General features: G+C 46.5%; 1 protein-coding gene across 1 annotated transcript in view; it reads right to left on the minus strand.

Moving 5' to 3' along the window:
* The window catches only part of Nuggc (nuclear GTPase, germinal center associated), a 35,235-nt gene continuing 15,676 nt past the window's right edge, over positions 1–19,559 (minus strand). Inside the window, exons 10-18 of the mRNA XM_032917378.1 lie at positions 18,085–18,190; positions 17,089–17,222; positions 11,060–11,224; positions 7,491–7,648; positions 6,122–6,260; positions 4,543–4,651; positions 3,910–4,046; positions 1,058–1,148; positions 1–146 (exon numbers count right to left, since the gene is read on the minus strand). Of these exons, the coding sequence (XP_032773269.1) occupies positions 1–146; positions 1,058–1,148; positions 3,910–4,046; positions 4,543–4,651; positions 6,122–6,260; positions 7,491–7,648; positions 11,060–11,224; positions 17,089–17,222; positions 18,085–18,190 (1,185 nt within the window). The remainder of the gene's footprint in view (positions 147–1,057; positions 1,149–3,909; positions 4,047–4,542; positions 4,652–6,121; positions 6,261–7,490; positions 7,649–11,059; positions 11,225–17,088; positions 17,223–18,084; positions 18,191–19,559) is intronic.

The raw sequence follows: 19,559 nt of genomic DNA on the forward strand, positions 1-19,559 counted from the left end.
CTACAGTTTTGTTCCAGGGGAGCCTGCTTTGCTGGGGGACATTCGCAGGAGGAAATCTTGCATGCCCCTCCGCAGTTGTGCGTTTTCAGCAACCTCCCTCAGGCTTCTGTGGAGCTTTTCCATCTCTTTCTGTTCATTCCGGACATCTGCAGAGAAGCAGACATACATGTGCACTCAATGTCCTCTCAAGAATTCCTCATGATGAAACCCTCAGCAACCCTGTCACTTGTAAAATCTAGAATCATCGGATAATCCTATCCCCTTGTTTTACAAATAACACAATCAAGCCATACAGTGTCTTTGTCAGCTGAAGACTTATTTCAGCATGGCTCTGGGGAGGTCACTCCTAAAAGGAGCCTACCCTTTTAAAAGCCCTAGGAGGATGGAGAGCTCAATGCAGTTGTGGGCAGGGATGGGGTAATGCCACATTCTCAGGGTCTTGGTATATCAGGAGAATCTTTTTCCTCTATCATCAGGAGATGGAATCCTTTCTAAAGAGGTAGCAACTGGGAAGAAAGGGTTGTGGAAACCAAATGGTGGGTTACCAGTTGCCAGCTACGGAAACCTGGGAGTGAGCGTACCTAGGCTGAGTCTCTTTTTCTGCATCTGAAAGATGGAGCACCAGCTAGTATCTCAGAGGACTTGGGAGAATTACACAAGATGGCGCCCACCAAGTTGAAGTACTTGTCTTTGTTGGTGGGTGTGACAGTTACAGTCATTGTCTGCAGAACTTGTCCAAAAAATTCTCACCTTGATATCTTTTGTTTTTAATTTTTTATTATGTATTTTTATGTATATTTGTGATTTGCCTGCATATGTGGGTACCGTATGTGGGCAGTACTATGGGGGTCAAAAAGAAGACATCAGATCTCCTGAGACTAGAGATACCGGTGGATGTGAGCTGCCATGTGGGTGCTGGGAGTTGTACCCAGGTCTTCTAGGAAAGCAGCCAGTGCTCCCAACTGCTAAACTACTTCCCTGGCCTCATTCTGATATTTTTAAATTCAACCAGGGATTACTACACAGTTGCCTTTCATTGAACAGTTTTACTATTTACCAGCCAGCTCCTTGTAGAGTCCATCTCCCTGGGGTGCAGCAAGGGTTAACATGGTAGTGATGCTGCCTTTGACCTTCTCAGTGATTCCATGCTGCATGACAAGAACATCAGATCGGTTAGGGTGAAGAACCTGAGGGGAAGTGAGTTATATAAAATGAACCTCACTTGGTCCCTTAGATGGAGATGACCAGAATCTGGTTGCCCAAGAATAAAGTCAGGTTGAAGCATTTGGGAGTGTGCTAATGACCCCAGAAGTTTTAGCAGAAGGACAGAGGACAGCAGTCCCACTGGCTCTGCAGCTCTTTCTTGCCTGTGAGAATGCATGGCAGGCTATCTTTTGAAGGTTGGCCAACTGAATCTGGAGCTAAGGAAGCGATGCAGCATCATTACCCACAGTCCTCTACTGCTTGAGTCCAGAGCTGGTGTCTGTTACCATTGCTCCAAGCAGCATACCTTGTTTGATAGGACTAATTCTTCCCTAAGGCCTGAAAAATGTCTTCTTGCTACTCTCAACCCTTTGAGCACCTAGAATAAGTTTCTTCCCTCTTCTGTTTCTTGTCTCCCATGGCAAACACCAAGACTCCATGGTGTACTCAACTTCTGAGCCCAGCTCTCCTCACTTCCTGCCCTTATTTTTCTTTTTCAATGCTGGAACAAGGGCCTCTACCTTGAACAGTTAATTAAGCTCAGTGGGCCTCAGCATCATTCTCCGTAAGATCAGACAGTGGGAAAGCTGTAACTCCTAAAACCAGATGCAGTTACCTCATTGGAGACAAAGCTGCAAGCCTCCCAATTGATCAGTTTGGCAGAGATTCATCAATTCAGTGAGTAGAATAGTATTTTGCTCTTCAGCCTGTAAGAACACTGTAAAGGAATCCACCTACTTTTGTTTTTAGTTACTCACTTAGCTAGCTAGGTAGCTAGTTCTACAGGTAGGTGGTACATGCCCTGGCACACAGATGGAATGGGAAGGCAACTTGCAGGAGTCAGTTTGCTCCTCTCACTATGTAGGTCCTGGGAATTGAACTCAGGTCGCCAGGCTTGGCAGCAAGTGTCTCTACTTGCTGAGCCAGCTCATCAGCCCAGAGGTCAGTTTTAAACAATAGGAACTCTTCTCACATTGAATGTGTAAAAAACAAAATTCCATTCATTGTGTAGAATAAAAAAATATTTAAATAATTAAAGGTTGACTAATAATCTTGATTTTGAAAAAGGTTGGGGGATGGGAGCACATGATGATCTTGCCCATTATTATCTATGTACATTTCTGCGATTTAAGCTACAGGTTAAACCCTGGACAAATGGCTGAAATGTCTATGTAACAAAGTGACCTGGATGCCAGGTTCTCCCAGCATCCCTCAGCCCCTACTGCATGAGTCCTGAGTCACTATCTACTGGCAATGCCCCAGGGCCCTCCTGGCTGGCATACTTCTCCCCCTACCCTAAGTTCTTCAGCCCAGGGGCTAGGCTGTCCTTCCCCAAGCTACCCTTCCCTATATAATCCAATTATTTTACCTGATCTATTTGTCTACTCTCCTTTGGGGCACCTTGTTGCTGGTTCCCCTCCTTCTCCTTCCCCTTACATGGCTCAGGGTCATGACCACTGTGGACTCTCCCAGATGTCCCTGCCTCTGCCTATGCTCTCTCACATGTCTGTAACATACTTCCTCCCAAACCATACTTAGGAGCAGTCATGTTCTTTCCTTCCTGTTTCTTTTTTGCACTCACATGTACACATGGCTAGTGTGCTGGCCCCTTTTTGGTGGCACTGTTTCATTGGGCACCTTCTGACACAATTCCTACACACTCAGTGGAGGTTGGTTCTTTAGAGCTTGGTAAGTTTCCCACGTGTATTTCTGGACTGTGATACGATGTTAACTGACTGGACTCAAACAGCTGCTAATAAGTAAGATGGCTCTCACCTAGTCCAAGGGAAGGAAGCTCCACGCTTTATACAGCAGAGACTGGGGTTTCTAAACCTGAAGTAGGTGGGGTCAGGAAGAAACTGGGTCCACCATCTCACTCAGGGAGGTCAGTGAAGAGTTATGGGATGCGGCCACTAGCTAGCTTCCTCTGGTGGGCGGGGCAGAGGTCAGCCAAGCCTGAACAGTGGCAGACACCTTGGGAGCCTCATATGGCTGGGGAGGGGCTAGACTAAGATGTAGGTTTTCTATCACTTGGGAGGGAGAAGGTAGCAAACTAAGAGACCTAAAACCAAGACGAAATTGCCCACATACACTTAGGTACAAGAGGACTTTTAGGAACCATACCAGAAACAAGTGGACTCAAACTTGAATCTATGCCAGGTCCTACTACCCACTGACCTATGGTCATATTCTGACATTTGCTTATCAAAATTGTATGGAGCTAAGCCATCTTCCTTATTAAAAAGAACAATATGGTTTCAGATTATGCTACTGTTGGAGATGCTGACACAACTCTATCCTGCTCTGCCTCTCAGTAGCTGTGTGACCTCTTGACCCCTCCCTTCTGCCTGGGTTTGTTTATGCATAGAGAGGATACAACAATGGTACCAACCTCACAGACATGCTAGGTGCCCACAAAGACGGGAACACCCACCTAACTCTTACGGTCCCTGCTCTGTGGATGACTTTGCAGAGAGGGATGGCACAGGAAAGAGAGAAGGAGCTGCGTTTCTAAAGTCACAGTCCTGTGACACAGCACCAGTGCTTGGTGGTAGGGAAGAAGAGACGCTGAGCACTGTGGCCATATGCTAGGCCCGGTGCAGAGGGCATCCAGCTCTTCCTGGTCCAGCTGTCCACTATTTGTCCTGTACCGGCTCCCCACCTCTCCTCCCCAGGGCTGGACGTCCCCCTGCAGATGCAGAATACCTTCAGTTGTCGAAACTGGTGCCACATCCTCTCTTGGGCCCTCTCAAACAAGCCTTCGGCCACCTGCCGCTCCACCCCTCTCCTGATGTTGTCCTTCATTCTCTCACATGCTTTCTTGCCAGTGATCTGAGCTGCCTCTGACCAAGAAAAGAAAGTTAGCCACAGCCACATGACCGCCGGGACTTGGTGAGAAATCTGTGGTATCAGAAGGAAAACCAGGCAAGCAAGCAAGCAGGAAAGCACCTGTACATGGACATATACATACATGTTGAACAATGACACCCGAGATTTAGATTAACTACCATTCAGAAAACCTAAGGACTGACTGGATGAAGCAGGTTACAGACATCACTCCCTAACTCAAAAAGAGCCTGGGGGTTGATCCCTGAGCATTTAAAAAAGGTGCAGAAAAACTTCTTCCTCAGCTACAGCCCAGGGGCTCAGGCGACGCGTAGATAAACGACATTCCTCGATTCCTGTGCCCTGGCAATTGTTTCAACATGTAGGTTGAGAGCATCACCAGAAGTTGATTGGAGAGGTGAATTCTTACAAAGAAGCAAGCAGAGCAGGAGGCTAATAGAAAATGGAGGGTTCCAGAAACCCAGGAAGTGGAAGTGCCTCCCTGGGGACCACCTTCATAGCAGGGCTTCAGGTCACTTTGGATGGAGCTGGTGACAGACTCATAGATCTTCCTCTTCCTTCGGAGGATGTGGCTCTCCAGGCCTCCCAGGATGGCACTTATCTGAGAAGGCATGTTAACACGAGGCCATTTGGGATGGTTCCTCTGACAGCAGCACTCGGGTGTGCCTATCTGCACAACACCCCATTCCCCTGCCTCACGTTAGGCTCAACTGTTGTGATGACAAATATTGTTGACTCCACCAGATCTAGAATAACCCAGGAAACAAGTCTCTGGGCATGTCTGTGAGGGGTCATATCTATATGATCTACATACTAGTTGATCTATATAAGTCATATATCGAATGTGGGTAGCACAACTCCACTGAGTGGTGTCCCAGACTACACCAAAAAAAAAAGAAAGCAAGTTTACAACCCATATTCAGCATCCACTGGTCCTGAATGTGGGTGTAATGTGAGTAGCCGCCTCCATCACTTCCCCTCAGTGGACTGCACCCTCAGACCGTGAGCCAAGACAAACCCTTCATTCCTTAACTTGCCTCTGTCGGGATTTGACGGGGGAGAGTAACTCATACAGCCGCCCTCATGTCACGGCCCAGCTGCCAGCTCCTCGTGCGTCAGGGCTCTACCCAGAGGATTGTTATTCCCTAAAGGAGCCCCATAGAACCTAGACTCTACAAACCACCCACCCCGTAAGTCATCCTAACTAGAGCATACATCTAGGAAGCCTTATTGAGAGACCAGGGATGCCAGCATGATTCCTAGTATAGCCATGTGATTCCAGCTAGGCCTGGAAGAAAGTGAGTCACAGACAAGAGCCTGGAGTTGTCAACGCTAGCAAACGACCTAAAGTAATAATGATGATAATAGGAATAGCAACAATGATGATAATGATGGTGATGATGGTGATGGTGATGGTGGTGGTGGTGGTGATGATGGTGATGGTGGTGGTGGTGATGGTGATGATGGTGATGGTGGTGATGATGGTGATGGTGGTGGTGGTGGTGGTGGTGATGGTGATGGTGGTGGTGGTGATGGTGGTGGTGGTGGTGGTGGTGGTGGTGGTGGTGATGATGGTGGTGGTGGTGATGGTAGTGATGGTGGTGATGGTGTTGGTGGTGGTGGTGATGATGGTGATGGTGGTGGTGGTGATGGTGATGGTGGTGGTGATGATGGTGATGGTGGTGGTGGTGATGGTGGTGGTGGTGGTGGTGATGGTGGTGATGATGATGACGATGATGATGTTGATGATGATGATGATGATGATGATGATAGTAATAATAATAAAGGCTGACTTTAAGCTTTGATTCTTTGGTTCCTTCATAAAACTGGCAGAAATGATGGAGCGGCAAATGACCATCTTATTATGGGATGCACATTTTTATACACTTAAGTATTCTGTGAATATTCTGGGGTCTGAGTCTACTTCACCACCTTGGGTGCTCCTATTCATTGCTTCTCCATGGAACAAAGCTTACCTCAGTGTCCTCTGCCTCCATGGTGGCTTTAGGACCTCTTCTCCCATCCCTATCCCTCCATGGCTCCTCTTCACCATCCTCTCTGAGGAACATACCTCCTGGATCAGGAAGCTTCTCTTGTAGCCATCATGTTTCCAGCCACTTCTAACCCCAATCTCTGCCATTCTCTCCTCCAGGGACTGCTTGAAAGCATCTATGTGCTGCATCAGAGCAGGGGCAGCGGGCTTCCCATCCCTACAGAAGAAAGCAGTATAGTAGGTTAAGTGACCATGGTGGTGACTGTGCGGACAAGGTGAGCATGAGGCAAGCTGATTACCCTCTATTGTTTTAAAGAGAAAAGCTGATGCAAGCTGGCAGTCATCGGATCCCCATAGTGTGCCAGACACTGGGCTATTCAAGGCTTTTGGCCTCAAGGCCTATGTAGTCAGTGTGATGGTGTCTGTCGTAGACGAGAAAATCGGGGTACAGAAGGGAGGGTTGGAATGCAAGAGATCACACAACTAATAAGAGGCAAAGGCCAGGCTCACCTTAAAACTCACTGTCAACTGCCAGTGTCTGCATCAGGGAAGGTGGGGTTTGAGCCTTCAGGGTGGGAGGGATGAAGGGGAGTGAAATGAAGAGGTTATCCCCTTCAGAATATCTGAGAAAGAAGAAGCAGCAGGCTACAGAGCCCTTGGCTTTGAATCCTTGAGTTTTTCCATGAATTGGTGACAGTTCTTCATGGTCTGCCTGTTTGTGTGCAAAGGACCAAAGCCACTCTGTAGAGTTCAAGAAGCATTTGACAATGCAAACACATGCCTATCAGTACCACAGAGTTGGCTGTACTGAAAGCTGCTCTAAGTCTCTGTGATGGGGTGGTGTAGGAGATGGTATGGAATGACTCAACGTTTAAAGACTGGTAGGGACAGAGACAGGATGTTCGGGGACAGGATGCTGTACTAGGAATCTGGGGAGCATCTTTCTATTGATGGAGGAAAGAGTTAAAGGTCAGGGGATGAATGGGCAGGGGGAAGGGACCATGCCCACAACTCAGGAGCACGCACACTGCAGAAGCAGACAGCATCCTCCCGGGACCGCTTTTTCTTTTCACACTCAGGGAAAGTTCTGAAAGCCTGGTGCTTGTTTTATTCCACACTCTCCAATCAAAATACCCTGTCTCAGGGCTCAGATCCCTAAGAAAACGAATCCCCTGCTGCACGTAGGAGATATTTGAAAAATAATGGTAATCATAATATTAGTCTGGAAGAAACATCTCCATCTGTACTCCAGGTCACCATGGGAAATTTTTAAGTAAACCAAACCAAGATGGCTTTTGTGTTTTGCCAGAAGCTAAGCTTTCCATCTCAAATAACCAGCTACTCTTTACACTTCCAGAGCCAAAAAAATAAATTCCTAAATCTGAGACTCTGGCTTGATGTCCCACAGATGTGTATTAATGAGAGAGTAAGATGAAAGATTCTTTACCTAAAAATGCCTCCGAATACAGGGTCGATCTGGTCATAGATGGGCTGAGACAGGGCTTCATTCAGGTCGATTCTGGCCAGAGTCCTGGAGGCATAGACGCCGTTTTTCAGGCAAACAGCTTTCAGGGTCTGGTGAAAACCTTGGTTTCCTCTGCTCCTCTAGACAATTAAACCATAAATTAGCAAGTCAGTGGGAATGAACTAGAAAGCCATAGGGTCGAATTCTCATTGTCACTGGTCAAAGGCCATTACTAGGAACTATGGAGTGGAAATAGAGACAACTTAGTCTTTAAACATGTCCTTACGCCACTGACCAATCATGGTCGCATCTCTAGGGTGACTGGAAACTCCTGCCTGGGCTTCCAAAGGGTCTCAGGCTCACGTCAATCACAAACTCTGTGATGATTCATACTGATCATCAATTCGATAGAATCTAGAATCACTAAGGACACAAAACTCTGAGCATGCTTAATATAACTCTAGACTGAGTTAACTAAGGTGGGAAGATCAGCACTAAATGTGGGTGACACCATTCTATCAACTGTGGTCTCAGAACGAACACAAAGGAGAAGGCAAGCAGGACACCAGCATCCATGTCTCTCTGCTAGGCTGCAGATTCAATGTGACCAGCTGCCTCACACTCCTGCAGCCACGCCTTCCCTGCCATGATGGGTTGTACCCTCAAACTGAGCCAAACAACGCCCTCCCTTCCTTAAGTTGTTGTATTACTAAGTATTTTGACACCAATATATTAATTCACCTTTCCAGACAAACTTTGAGTTGCAGTCTCCTCCCTTGCCAGTCTCTATTGTCAGCCTCTAATGCCAGCCTCTAATGTCAGCCTCTAATGCCAGCCTCTAATGCCAGCCTCTAATGTCAGCCTCTAATGCCAGCCTCTAATGCCAGCCTCTAATGCCAGCCTCTAATGTCAGCCTCTAATGCCAGCCTCTAATGCCAGCCTCTAATGTTAGCCTCTAATGCCAGCCTCTAATGTCAGCCTCTAATGTCAACCTCTAATGCCAGCCTCTAATGACAGTTATTTATAAAATAAGCAATCATGGCATAAGTTGAAAAAAAATGAACTAACAGTAAGCATATGTCTTAAAATCCCTAAGGAAGAGTACAAATTTTGTTGAATATTTAATGAAATACGATAGTGATCAATAACAGACAATAAAAGTGTGTTTGCTAAAAGTACAGTAGAGGACACCATGAGCTTTAAACAATGATTTATTTTAAGAGAATAGCTGCATAGTATGATGTAATAGATAATATTACATGGCATAATATCAAATACACTGCAAAAGTGTTTTAGTCACCATGTGTTGCATATTCTTTGCATGTGCAACAGCCCTAACAGGCTCACTTTTGAACACTTGGCCTCCAGCAGGTGGTGTTATCTGAGGAGGTTGTACAACCTCTCAGACATGTAGCCAAGCTAACAAAAATGGATCACTCCAAAGTGCTATCTGCTTCTGGTTCCTGATCCATCAAGGTGTGAAAAAGCCACACTGCAAGTTCCCACCACAATCATCAAAAGAGATGTGCTAGCCCCACGTCTTCCTTCCCATGCTGGACTGTGCCCTCTAAACTGTGAACCAAGACGAGCCTCTTCTCCATTAACTTGCTTCACAGCCTCAGGAAAAATAACGCATGAAGTATCATGTACAGATTTGGAATAACTCACTTTACCAACTCTCTCGGTTTTAGACCTTTAGGTGATTTCACCGTGTTATATAAAAGACGGTGATGGTGTGTGACTGCCCTAATTTCTGACCACAAAGGAACATTGTTTATCAGCTAGGTGTACATCACAGAGAAAAAGTCACTGAAGGACTAATAGAGGGGGCCATGGTGGGGTGGACTGTTGCTGAGGTCTGCAGGTGGCAAACAATGTGTCTGAAGGAGGTGCCTTTCCCGCATGACTTTATCTGCTAGCACTATTCAGTCGCTTACCTCTTACGACCTGACTTATTCTACAAAGAAATAGAAACCCTTGCTAGGAAACAGAGTGCCTGAATGTAGTGAGACGGGGGACTTAAAACAAGAGTAAATGCCTATCATATCTCCTTTGGGGAGGGTTTAGCTAATGCTTCAGGCCCGGGACTTTTCCTTGGGCTAGTCAGGTTTGACTGGTGTTAGAGTTACCTGATAAGGCAGGAGGATATGTTTCCAAGGGTCCTAGCTGGCACAGTATGCTGGCTTTTTGCCACAGCTGGGTGATGGCAGTTCAGGGTCACATGTTGGCAGTGTTTGCTGAGGCCTCTTTACATAGGAGACTCATGGACTTGCCACATATTTTATTGTTAATGTCCCAACATTGAAAGTCATTTTAAAAACAGATACGACATATTATCTGAGTCTCCCATCTCATCCTGCCACGTGGACAGGTCACCACCACTCCTTAATGGGCCGAACCATCAGTTACGTTGTCATCCTTCCAAAGCCTGCATGTTAAAGTCCTAAGAACCAATGTTACTGTATTTAGAGATCTTATTTAAGGAAGCCATTAAGGCTAAGTGAGGTCACAAAAGTGAAGCCCAAACTCAATAGGATAGGTGTCCTTATGAGAGAGATACTAGGAGTACATCACACATACACACACACACACACACACACACACACAGAGAGAGAGAGAGAGAGAGAGAGAGAGAGAGAGAGAGAGAGAGAGAGAGAGAGAGAGAGACGGGGGTATAAAAGCACTATGAGCAGGCCACTGTCTCCAGGTCAAGGAAATGGACCTCACCAAACACTGCTAACACCTGACCCAAAACTTCCAGCTTCCTGAGCTGTGCCTGTTGCTCAAGTCATCCCTTGTGTCTGTGATACCTTGTCATGGCTGCCTGTGCGATATGACAGAACCTTAGTCTTGCAGAATTCCACCTGTACTTACAGCGCCATCTTTGAGAAACCACATACAACTGGTTGATAGACACAACTGTTTGTGCCTAGCAAGGGGCCTGCAGGGTGCTGCTCCCTCTTTCTAATAGAATTGATAATGGCACCAATGCCAGGAGATGTTTAGGCCATATAGGTAATTCTACAGAATAGATGATCAAGAAATCTCTAAACAGGCTTGAAATACTGAATGGTTTGTGCCTTGCTCAGGGTGTGCAGTAGAACTGACTCTCAAACGATGAGACTAAAACCCAGAAGCCCAGCCCTGCCTCTGCTGAACTGCAGACTTCACTGGCCCCAAAAAGCCACAGGCGGACACCTCTCATACAGAGGATTTCCTATACAGAACTTTCAATCTTTTCCTACACAGAACTACTATCTTTTGTTTGCTTGCTTGATTGGTTGGTTGGTTGACTGACTGATTGATTGATCTTGATTTGGGGTTTGGAGATAGAGGTTCATTCTGTATTCCCTCAGATTAGTTGGGAACTTACTACGTAGCCCAGGCTAGCCTGAAACTCACAGCCATCCCCCAGATTGGTAAGGTTATAGATGTAAGCAGTCATGCCTAGCTTTCTTCAAGCTCTTTCTAGAAACTAAGGAGATAGTGGGAGACGCATTTGGAGACCAAGCTGCAGAACAGAGGTGTGTTTCCTCGAGAAGGCTACTCACCACCAGGCATGCCCCGAGGATGCGGCGGTAGGTTGCCCTGGCCACCTGGACCCCTGTCTGCAGGGGCTGTTCCATTCGAGCAAAGCACTGCTCAATGGCCTTCTCCAACAGCTCCATCTTCTCCTCCACAAATTGCCGCAGGCCACCCATGTTCAGCTGTTCAGTCTAGGGACAAGGTCACAGGAGCATCAGATTCCCTAAACTCTGCTCCTGTGGAAACCTTCGCCAGCACAAACAAGCACAAACAAGCTTCAGCCTGCAGTTTACCCAGAGTGAATTATCCTTATTGTCCCCAGAAGGTACCCTCAGTGCACAGATCTCCTTGAATTTCTTAGTATGGGAAATAGAACGAAAAATGCCTGTTGCAACTTATTTGGGGTGTAAGGTCCAGCAGGCTATTTGGGGAAGCAAGTCTGAATAATTGTCTATACTCTGGTTTCTCTTCATACCACAGAAATCTTTCTTTTTTTTTTTTTTACTAAATAATAATTCAGTTATTTTGAGAACAAAGTTTCCAGGGCACAGGAGAGGCATGGGGGTGACTATGACCATAACACATATGTGGGAAATCATAATGAAACAGCAGGTATAGTTAACACATACTAAAATAAACATAACAGAGTTTTAAAAGAAAACACGTTTTCTCAATGCCATCTGAACCGACAAACATTTAAGGGTCTGAGTTACACAAAGCAGTTTTCAAGGGTAGTATTTCTCGGACTTCAGTCTGAAAATCTGAAGGGCTAAGATTCTGCATTCCTACTTAGCCTCCAAGTGAACTGATCATCTCTGAACCTTTGAACAGCGGAGCTGTAAGAGCACATGAATAAGGCCATGATCCCATTTTCTCAGAAGAATGCTGCAGAGTGAGGAGGAAGAACATGCCCAGGCATGCATTGCATGACGATGTTTTATGCAGCAATGGACTACATAGATGGTGCTAGGGACCTTCTAACACAATGATAATGACAGGGCCTAGGTGTGGAGGAGATGTCCATGTCTGTTCATGAAGAGACATACTGAAAGGTTCACACAACAACAAAGGTTGGTAAGGATGCATTTTCTGAGAACAAATTCCTGCTGAAACATGTTAGATGTAAGGAACAGTAAGAGAGAAGCTGGGACTTCCTATGGGAGTCCAGGGTTCAACAGTGAAATGTCATGGCCAACTTCCTATTATCCTAGAATTAGTTACTTCATTTAAAATCACCAATCACCCCCTTCCCCCATCCAAACTTTGTGTTAGAAACACAATCTGGACAAGAAAACGATGAAAGTTGGTTTCTTTCTTGTTCAGGAATCCAAAGGCACAGACAGAACTCGTCTTCCAATTTTCCATCAAAGAACTAAGACCAATATCGGAGGCCAAGGAATTTTGAGGAAAGCCACTGTGATTCCTTCAGACCTCCCTCAGGGACAGTCTCATCAGCCTCTGCTCCTGGGTCTTGCATGGCTTAGGTTTGAAGTGGGCAAAGACCAGCAAACAGGGACGGGACATTTCCCAAAATACCTTGTCCTTGTGTTTGTAAAACAAACCACCCACCCACAGCATCACGTTTGATTCATTTTCCACAGGCACTTCCAAAAGCAATCTTGTGTTGGGCAAAAAGACAGATTTCACCCCGCAGAACTTTTTCAAGGAAACTGGAAGGTCAAACCCTTCCCCAGCCGTTTCGGAGGACATCAGTCAAATCAGAAAAGAAAAAGAGTCTTGGATGCCAGGAGCTTTGCTGTGTTTTATCTCATGCAGCCAAAACAAAACACAGTCAAAGAAAAATGACAAAGAGACAAAGGCAGCTGCGTCCAATCCCCTCTATAGGCTCTTTCAAATCATTGGCCAACTTTCTGCCCTGTTTATTTTCACATTGAGGTTGGATTTCCTGTCTCTGCCATCTTGTCACCTGTCAGGCTCATCCCTGCCTTAGTTTCCCCAGGTCTGGACCAGCTCCAGAAGCTTTCCCAAGAGCCTACTTAGTCCCTCCCTTTCCCAGTTTAAAAAAAAAAAAAAAAAGTCAGATGACTTGATCCTGTAGATCTGATAGACAAACCCAAGTGTGGAAATACACAAAGATCAACCAAGTGAGAAAAGCAAATGCTGTCTACTCAGAACTACTATTGATGGAACCCCTCTCCCTGTGCTTAGTTAAAGATTCATAATTGGCTTTCTCTGGCTAGTTAGGGAAATTAGTCATCAAGCCCTGGCCACTTGGAACTGCTACAGAAGTTATTGTCCAACTATCCAGATTGTTACCAGAGATAGCAGTCTGACCTCCTGCACGAGTCTTCAGACTTGGAGACAGAAGACTGGCTTCCTGGGTGGGGGATGGTGGGAGGGGCTGCTTTGCTGACACTTTACAGTAGGGTATGAGTCTGGGTTCTGTTTCATATACAGTCTTGCTGATGCCTGAATACTCAGTCTCTCAGAAAGAAACAGTGCAGTTAGCAATTGGGTGTAGGGACTTATTTTTCTCCCTACGTCTCCAACTCTTTATTTTGGCAGTCTTCACTGTTGGGGTGAGGGAAGTCACCTTATTAAAGAGAAACCTGTCCATTTCTGTGACGAAGCATAATTTTAAATAGACATTCCACAGGTCTGCATTGTAGACTGGGAAGACAAATGTTTAAATTTGCCAAAATGCCTCCACACCAATCCCCTTCCCTTCATGGTGTTACTACACTTCTGTTACGTTCAAAGGTGAAATGTTCCCCCACAGGCCTGTGTGTGTGAACCACTCATCTCCACCTGGTGGCACTGTTTGGGGAGACTGTGGAACCCTTTGGACATGGGGCCTAGGTGATACACACAGGATCCTACGTCATCAGAAGTGGATCTTAAGAGCTATAGGATAGCCTCCCATCTTCTCAGAGCTCCCTGTTACCTATTTGGTCCCCAGAATGTGATCAAGCTGAGCTGCAAGCAGCCCACCACCATGGCAGACTGTGCCCTTAGCTGTGAGCAGAATAAACCTTCCTAAGCTTGGTTGGTTGGTTTGTTTGTTTTTCCCTGATGGGTGTTTTATAACAGCAACAAGGAAAGTAATTAATACAGACTGAGATTCTGAGAGCAACTTGGGAAAAGAAGCCACCAAGGGCCAGTTAAGGTTTACACAACATGGCACTAACATGGATATCTTGTATGAATTAGCTAAAGCATGGACATCCAGGGGGCAAAGAGTCAGCACAAAATGGCTGATACCTGGATGTCTGGAACCCCTAAATCATATATAATCCGTTATATAATTATTTGGGGCAGAATTTTTCTTCTGTGTGATTCTATATGAATATGACCTTGAGGTCAGAAGCCCAAATCTTTGCCTTTGTCATTCCGTGTTCATCAGTCAGTCTACCTCCATGTGGTCTGTGAGCCAGTGTACACATGTGCCTGTGTGTGCCACGGTACCTGCCTAGCAGCCTTCATCTAGAGGAAATCAGTAGTTGTTATCTGCCTCTGTGTCCTCACAATCTCTCGAACCTCCAAAGCCCCCTTCCTTTCCTTGCATTGGAACATGGACTTTGCAGTGTACCAGGACACAAAGGAAATCCACAGGCAGATGAAGGAATCTTTTGGACTGTAAGGATCATCTCTGAGACAATAAAGGCTTGTCTGCAGCCAAGCCAAGTAATCCAGTCATCATTTAAACACATCCCATCTTGTTCAAGTCTCAGAGAAATGCCAAATATTCAAGTACTGTCACGGTTTCCTTTCAATACATCTGTCCAGGTAAAGTCTTCCTTTCTCTTTTACCTAAATGTTACGTTTTTTCATCTTTTTGTTGTCATTTTCTTCTAGACTCTAAAGGCTTTCCATCTTCCTTCGACAGAAGAAAAAGATATCCTAAGTTAATTTTCTGGTGTGTAAAAGGGGGATGCCCTATTATCCAGGTTTGTCATCGTCTCCTGTGATAATCATGACCAGTCAGAGAAGGAAACAATTTATTTATATTAAAGGTTACGGTCCATCACGAAGGGAAGCAGAGGCAGGAATTCAAGGCAGAAACTGTAGCAGAGACATTGAAGGAATGTGGCAGCCTAGTTTGCTCCATCTGGCTTACAATGCTACCTTTCTTATACAGCCTACGCTTACCCGCCCAGGGACGGAAATGCCCACAGTAGGCTGATACCTCCCTACATCAAGAAAATCCCTCCACCAGACACACCAACCGGAAAATCTGATGAAGGCACTTCCATAGTTGAGGTTTTGTCTTCCCAGGTGTGTCAAAACTGAGTTAACTATAACACCTACCCAGGAAGAATGTAAGAGAACCCAGGGCCCTTCCTAACTTACACCTGCTCAGGCAGAGTGTGGGACAGCCCAGGGGCCTTCCTAACTTACACCTGCGCAGGCAGAGTGTGGGACAACCCAGGGGCCTTCCTAACTTACACCTGCGCAGGCAGAGTGTGAGACAGCCCAGGGGTCTTCCTAACTTACACCTGCTCAGGCAGAGTGTGAGACAGCCCAGGGGTCTTCCTAACTTACACCTGCACAGGCAGAGTGTGGGACAGCCCAGGGGTCTTCCTAACTTACACCTGCTCAGGCAGAGTGTGAGACAGCCCGGGGCTTGGGGATGGGGGAGGGGTGCCTTCCTAACTTACATCTGTGCAGGCAGAATGTAAGACAACCCAGGGGCCTTACTAACTTACACCTGCGCAGGCAGAGTGTGAGACAACCCAGGGGCCTTCCTAACTTACACCTGCGCAGGCAGAGTGTGAGACAGCCCAGGGGTCTTCCTAACTTACACCTGCACAGGCAGAGTGTGGGACAGCCCAGGGTCTTCCTAACTTACACCTGTGCAGGCAGAATGTAAGACAACCCAGGGGCCTTCCTAACTTACACCTGTGCAGGCAGAGTGTGGAACAGCCTAGGGGGTCTTCGTAACTTACACCTGCTCAGGCAGAGTGTAGGACAGCCCAGTGGTCTTCCTAACTTACATCTGCACCGGCAGAGTGTGAGACAGCCCAGGGGTTGGGGGTGGGAGGGTCTCCTCCTAACTTACACCTGCTCAGGCAGAATGTGGGACAGCCCAGGAGTGTCTTCTAACTTATACCTGTGCAGGCAGAGTATGAGACAGCCCGGGGTGAGGGGGGTGTCTTCCTAACTTACACCTGTGCAGGCAGAGTGTGGGACAGCCCAGGGGTCTTCCTAACTTACACCTGCGTAGGCAGAATGTGAGACAGCCCAGGGGTCTTCCTAACTTACACCTGTTCAGGCAGAGTGTGGGACAGCCCAGGGGTCTTCCTAACTTACACCTGTTCAGGCAGAGTGTGAGACAGCCCGGGGCTTGGGGATGGTGGGGGTGTCTTCCTAACTTACACCTGTGCAGGCAGAGTGTGGGACAGCCCAGGGGTCTTCCTAACTTACACCTGCGTAGGCAGAGTGTGAGACAGCCTGGGGGTTGGGGATGGGGGGGGCGTGTCTTCCTAACTTACACCTGTGCAGGCAGAATGTAAGACAACCCAGGGGCCTTCCTAACTTACACCTGCGCAGGCAGAGTGTAGGACAACCCAGGGGCCTTCCTAACTTACACCTGCGTAGGCAGAGTGTGGGACAGCCTAGAGGTCTTCCTAACTTACACCTGTGCAGGCAGAATGTAAGACAACCCAGGGGCCTTCTTAACTTACACCTGCTCAGGCAGAGTGTGAGACAGCCCAGGGGTCTTCCTAACTTATACCTGTGGGGCAGAGTATGAGACAGCCGGGGGAGGCGGTGTCTTCCTAACTTACACCTGTGCAGGCAGAATGTAAGACAACCCAGGGGCCTTCTTAACTTACACCTGCGCAGGCAGAGTGTGGGACAGCCCAGGGGTCTTCCTAACTTAAACCTGCGTAGGCAGAGTGTGGGACAGCCCAGGGGTCTTCCTAACTTATACCTGTGCGGGCAGAGTGTAAGACAGCCCGGGCGTTGGGGATGGGGGGGGAGGCGGTGTCTTCCTAACTTACACCTGTGCAGGCAGAATGTAAGACAACCCAGGGGCTTTTCTAACTTACAGCTGCGCAGGCAGAGTGTGGGACAGCCCAGGGGCCTTCCTTACCAGCAGACTTTCCTCCGAGTTGAAAGTGTCTGTGAGAAGCAATAGGCCAAAGGCTTCAGTGACATACTTGGTCACCAGCCTCCTCTTCTTGTCCAAGAGCCTTTTCCTAATATATTCTCTTAACTTGGGGATCTCTGGAATTCAAAACCAGCACAAATAATGTTGAAACATTTGTGACAATAGAATTCTTTTTTCTTTTTTTTTTTTTTTTTTTTTTTTTTTTTTTTTTTTTAGCTGAGGACTGAACCCAGGGCCTTGTGCTTGCTAGGCAAGCGCTCTACCACTGAGCTAAATCCCCAACCCCGACAATAGAATTCTTAAAGGTAGTTAATGAAGCAGTTCTCCTGATTTGGGGAACGTGTCATACTTCTGCTCCTTAAGCACCATTCATTCACCCATGTGCACATCTGTTAAGACCTGTGTAGACATAATCCCTGTTTGTTTTAGGCCAAAACCCAACTTGAACCCTCATCTAAATACCAAGAGCCCTCGGATACACATGGGCCTCAGGATTCTCAGCTTTCCTTTGTGCTCAGGGCCAACATACTCTTAAGTCTAGTTTCCCCTTTCATCTTTGCACATGGGGGATTATTTGCTCCTCATTTAGACTCAAAATTATGCAGAGAAAGGAATCATGGCCTTCTAATTTCTCTGCCTTACAGACATACATCCAAAATACATTTGTTAACAATGGGTAATTGAAGAATCACAAGCAATACACCAAGGAAATGAGAACCCAATGCCTTGACTTTTACTAACTCTGGTAAAATTTGAATGAGAGAAAAATTTTGGTCTCAGACACGCAACAATGCAAGGAGGAAAAAATTATACGCACACATACACACATAGCATATAATACATGCTAATAGGATTAGAAACTGTAGTTAAGTGGGAATGAAACTTTGCTATGGCAAGAAAAATTCTAGAGCAGGATGCTTAGCGTGCCAAGCTTATTCTTTCAAATGTTAGTGGTTGAGGTTAAAAAATAGAAATTACCACTTTCTTCCTCAGTAAGGAGGGCCTGCTGCCAGTACTCGTGGGCACTGACTGTGTACACCAGATCCGAGGCTTCCAGAACCTTGGAGTCAGCTGGCAGTTTCCTCTGCAGCGAGGGAGACACGTAGAGAGCAGAATAGGTCAGGTATGTCGAAAGAAGCACCACAGAAGCCCCGAGGGAACTCACAGCAAACTCACTGAGTGCCTCAAGGAACAGACGTGAAGTGTATGTGTGTGTGCACGTGTGTGCCCGCGTGCGTGCGTGCATGCATGTGTGTGTGCATGTACACATGCATATTGAGGTCAGAGGTCGATGTTTAGTATTTTCCTTAATTACTTTCCACATTGGTGCAATTACAGTTGTGACCACTATCAGTAGAGTCACAGTCTCGCACTGAACCTGAAGTTCACAGATTCCGGTATCGTGGTTGCCAGCATGCCTCAGGCCACCTCCTACTCTGCCTTCCAGCACCAGGAATTCAGGCACCCACTACCACACTCAGTTTTTTATGTGGGTGCTGGGGATCTGAAACTAGGATCTCCTATTTGCATAGTAAGGACTTTACCAAGTAAGACACCTCCCCAGCTAAAATGATTCCTATTGCCAGCTGTCCACTCTTAGGAAGGCCACAAGGAAACTGATATCTGGACAATACTCTCGTAACTGTGAAATTAAATTTTCAATTATAGCAGGAAATGCATAGTGAAAATTATTCAAATGTAAGCATGCAGAAGAGGATCCTGTTTTGAATGTTTTATAAGTAATACGGGACTGGGGGTGGGGCTCAGCAGTGGGGTGTGGCTTAGCATGTGTGAGGCCCTGGGCAACTCCCAGAACCAAACACTGAAAGCACAAAAATATGTATTGTTGTCAGTGGTAACTGGAACCACTGCTCCTTGAGGTCTGGCTGTCACAGGCTCCCCCACCCCCCACTCTGAGTAGTAGATACACTGGCGATGCTGGGGGTGTCTAGAGCTCCCCCATAGAGCACATAATGCAAATCAGAAGGGTGAAGTGCTACTGTTTTGTTTTGTTTTAAACAGCTGGTTTAAAAACAGTTCCCAGCACAAGGCCAGGCAAAGAAATGTCCTAAAAAAACAAAACCTTCCTCATGTCCTATAAAAGTTAAAGTTTCTTTTTAAACAGGTTTTTTTTTTTTTTTTGAGAATTTCACTCAATGTGTTATGATCAAATTTACCCACAACTCCTAACTCCTCCCAGATCCACAGAAGTTTCTTACTCAATAAACATACTCATTTCAATATGGAGTAATTTATTTTTAATGTTAAGATATGTCGGGGTTGGGGATTTGGCTCAGTGGTAGAGCGCTTGCCTGGGAAGCGCAAGGCCCTGGGTTCGGCCCCCAGCTCCGAAAAAAAGAACCAAAAAAAAAAAAAAAGATATGTCCCTATTGGGGTTGGGGATTTAGCTCAGTGGTAGAGCAGCGCTTTCCTAGCAAACGCAAGGCCCTGGG

This window comes from Rattus rattus, chromosome 12 (assembly GCF_011064425.1).
Source record: "Rattus rattus isolate New Zealand chromosome 12, Rrattus_CSIRO_v1, whole genome shotgun sequence".
In the NCBI taxonomy this organism is placed as follows: domain Eukaryota; kingdom Metazoa; phylum Chordata; class Mammalia; order Rodentia; family Muridae; genus Rattus; species Rattus rattus.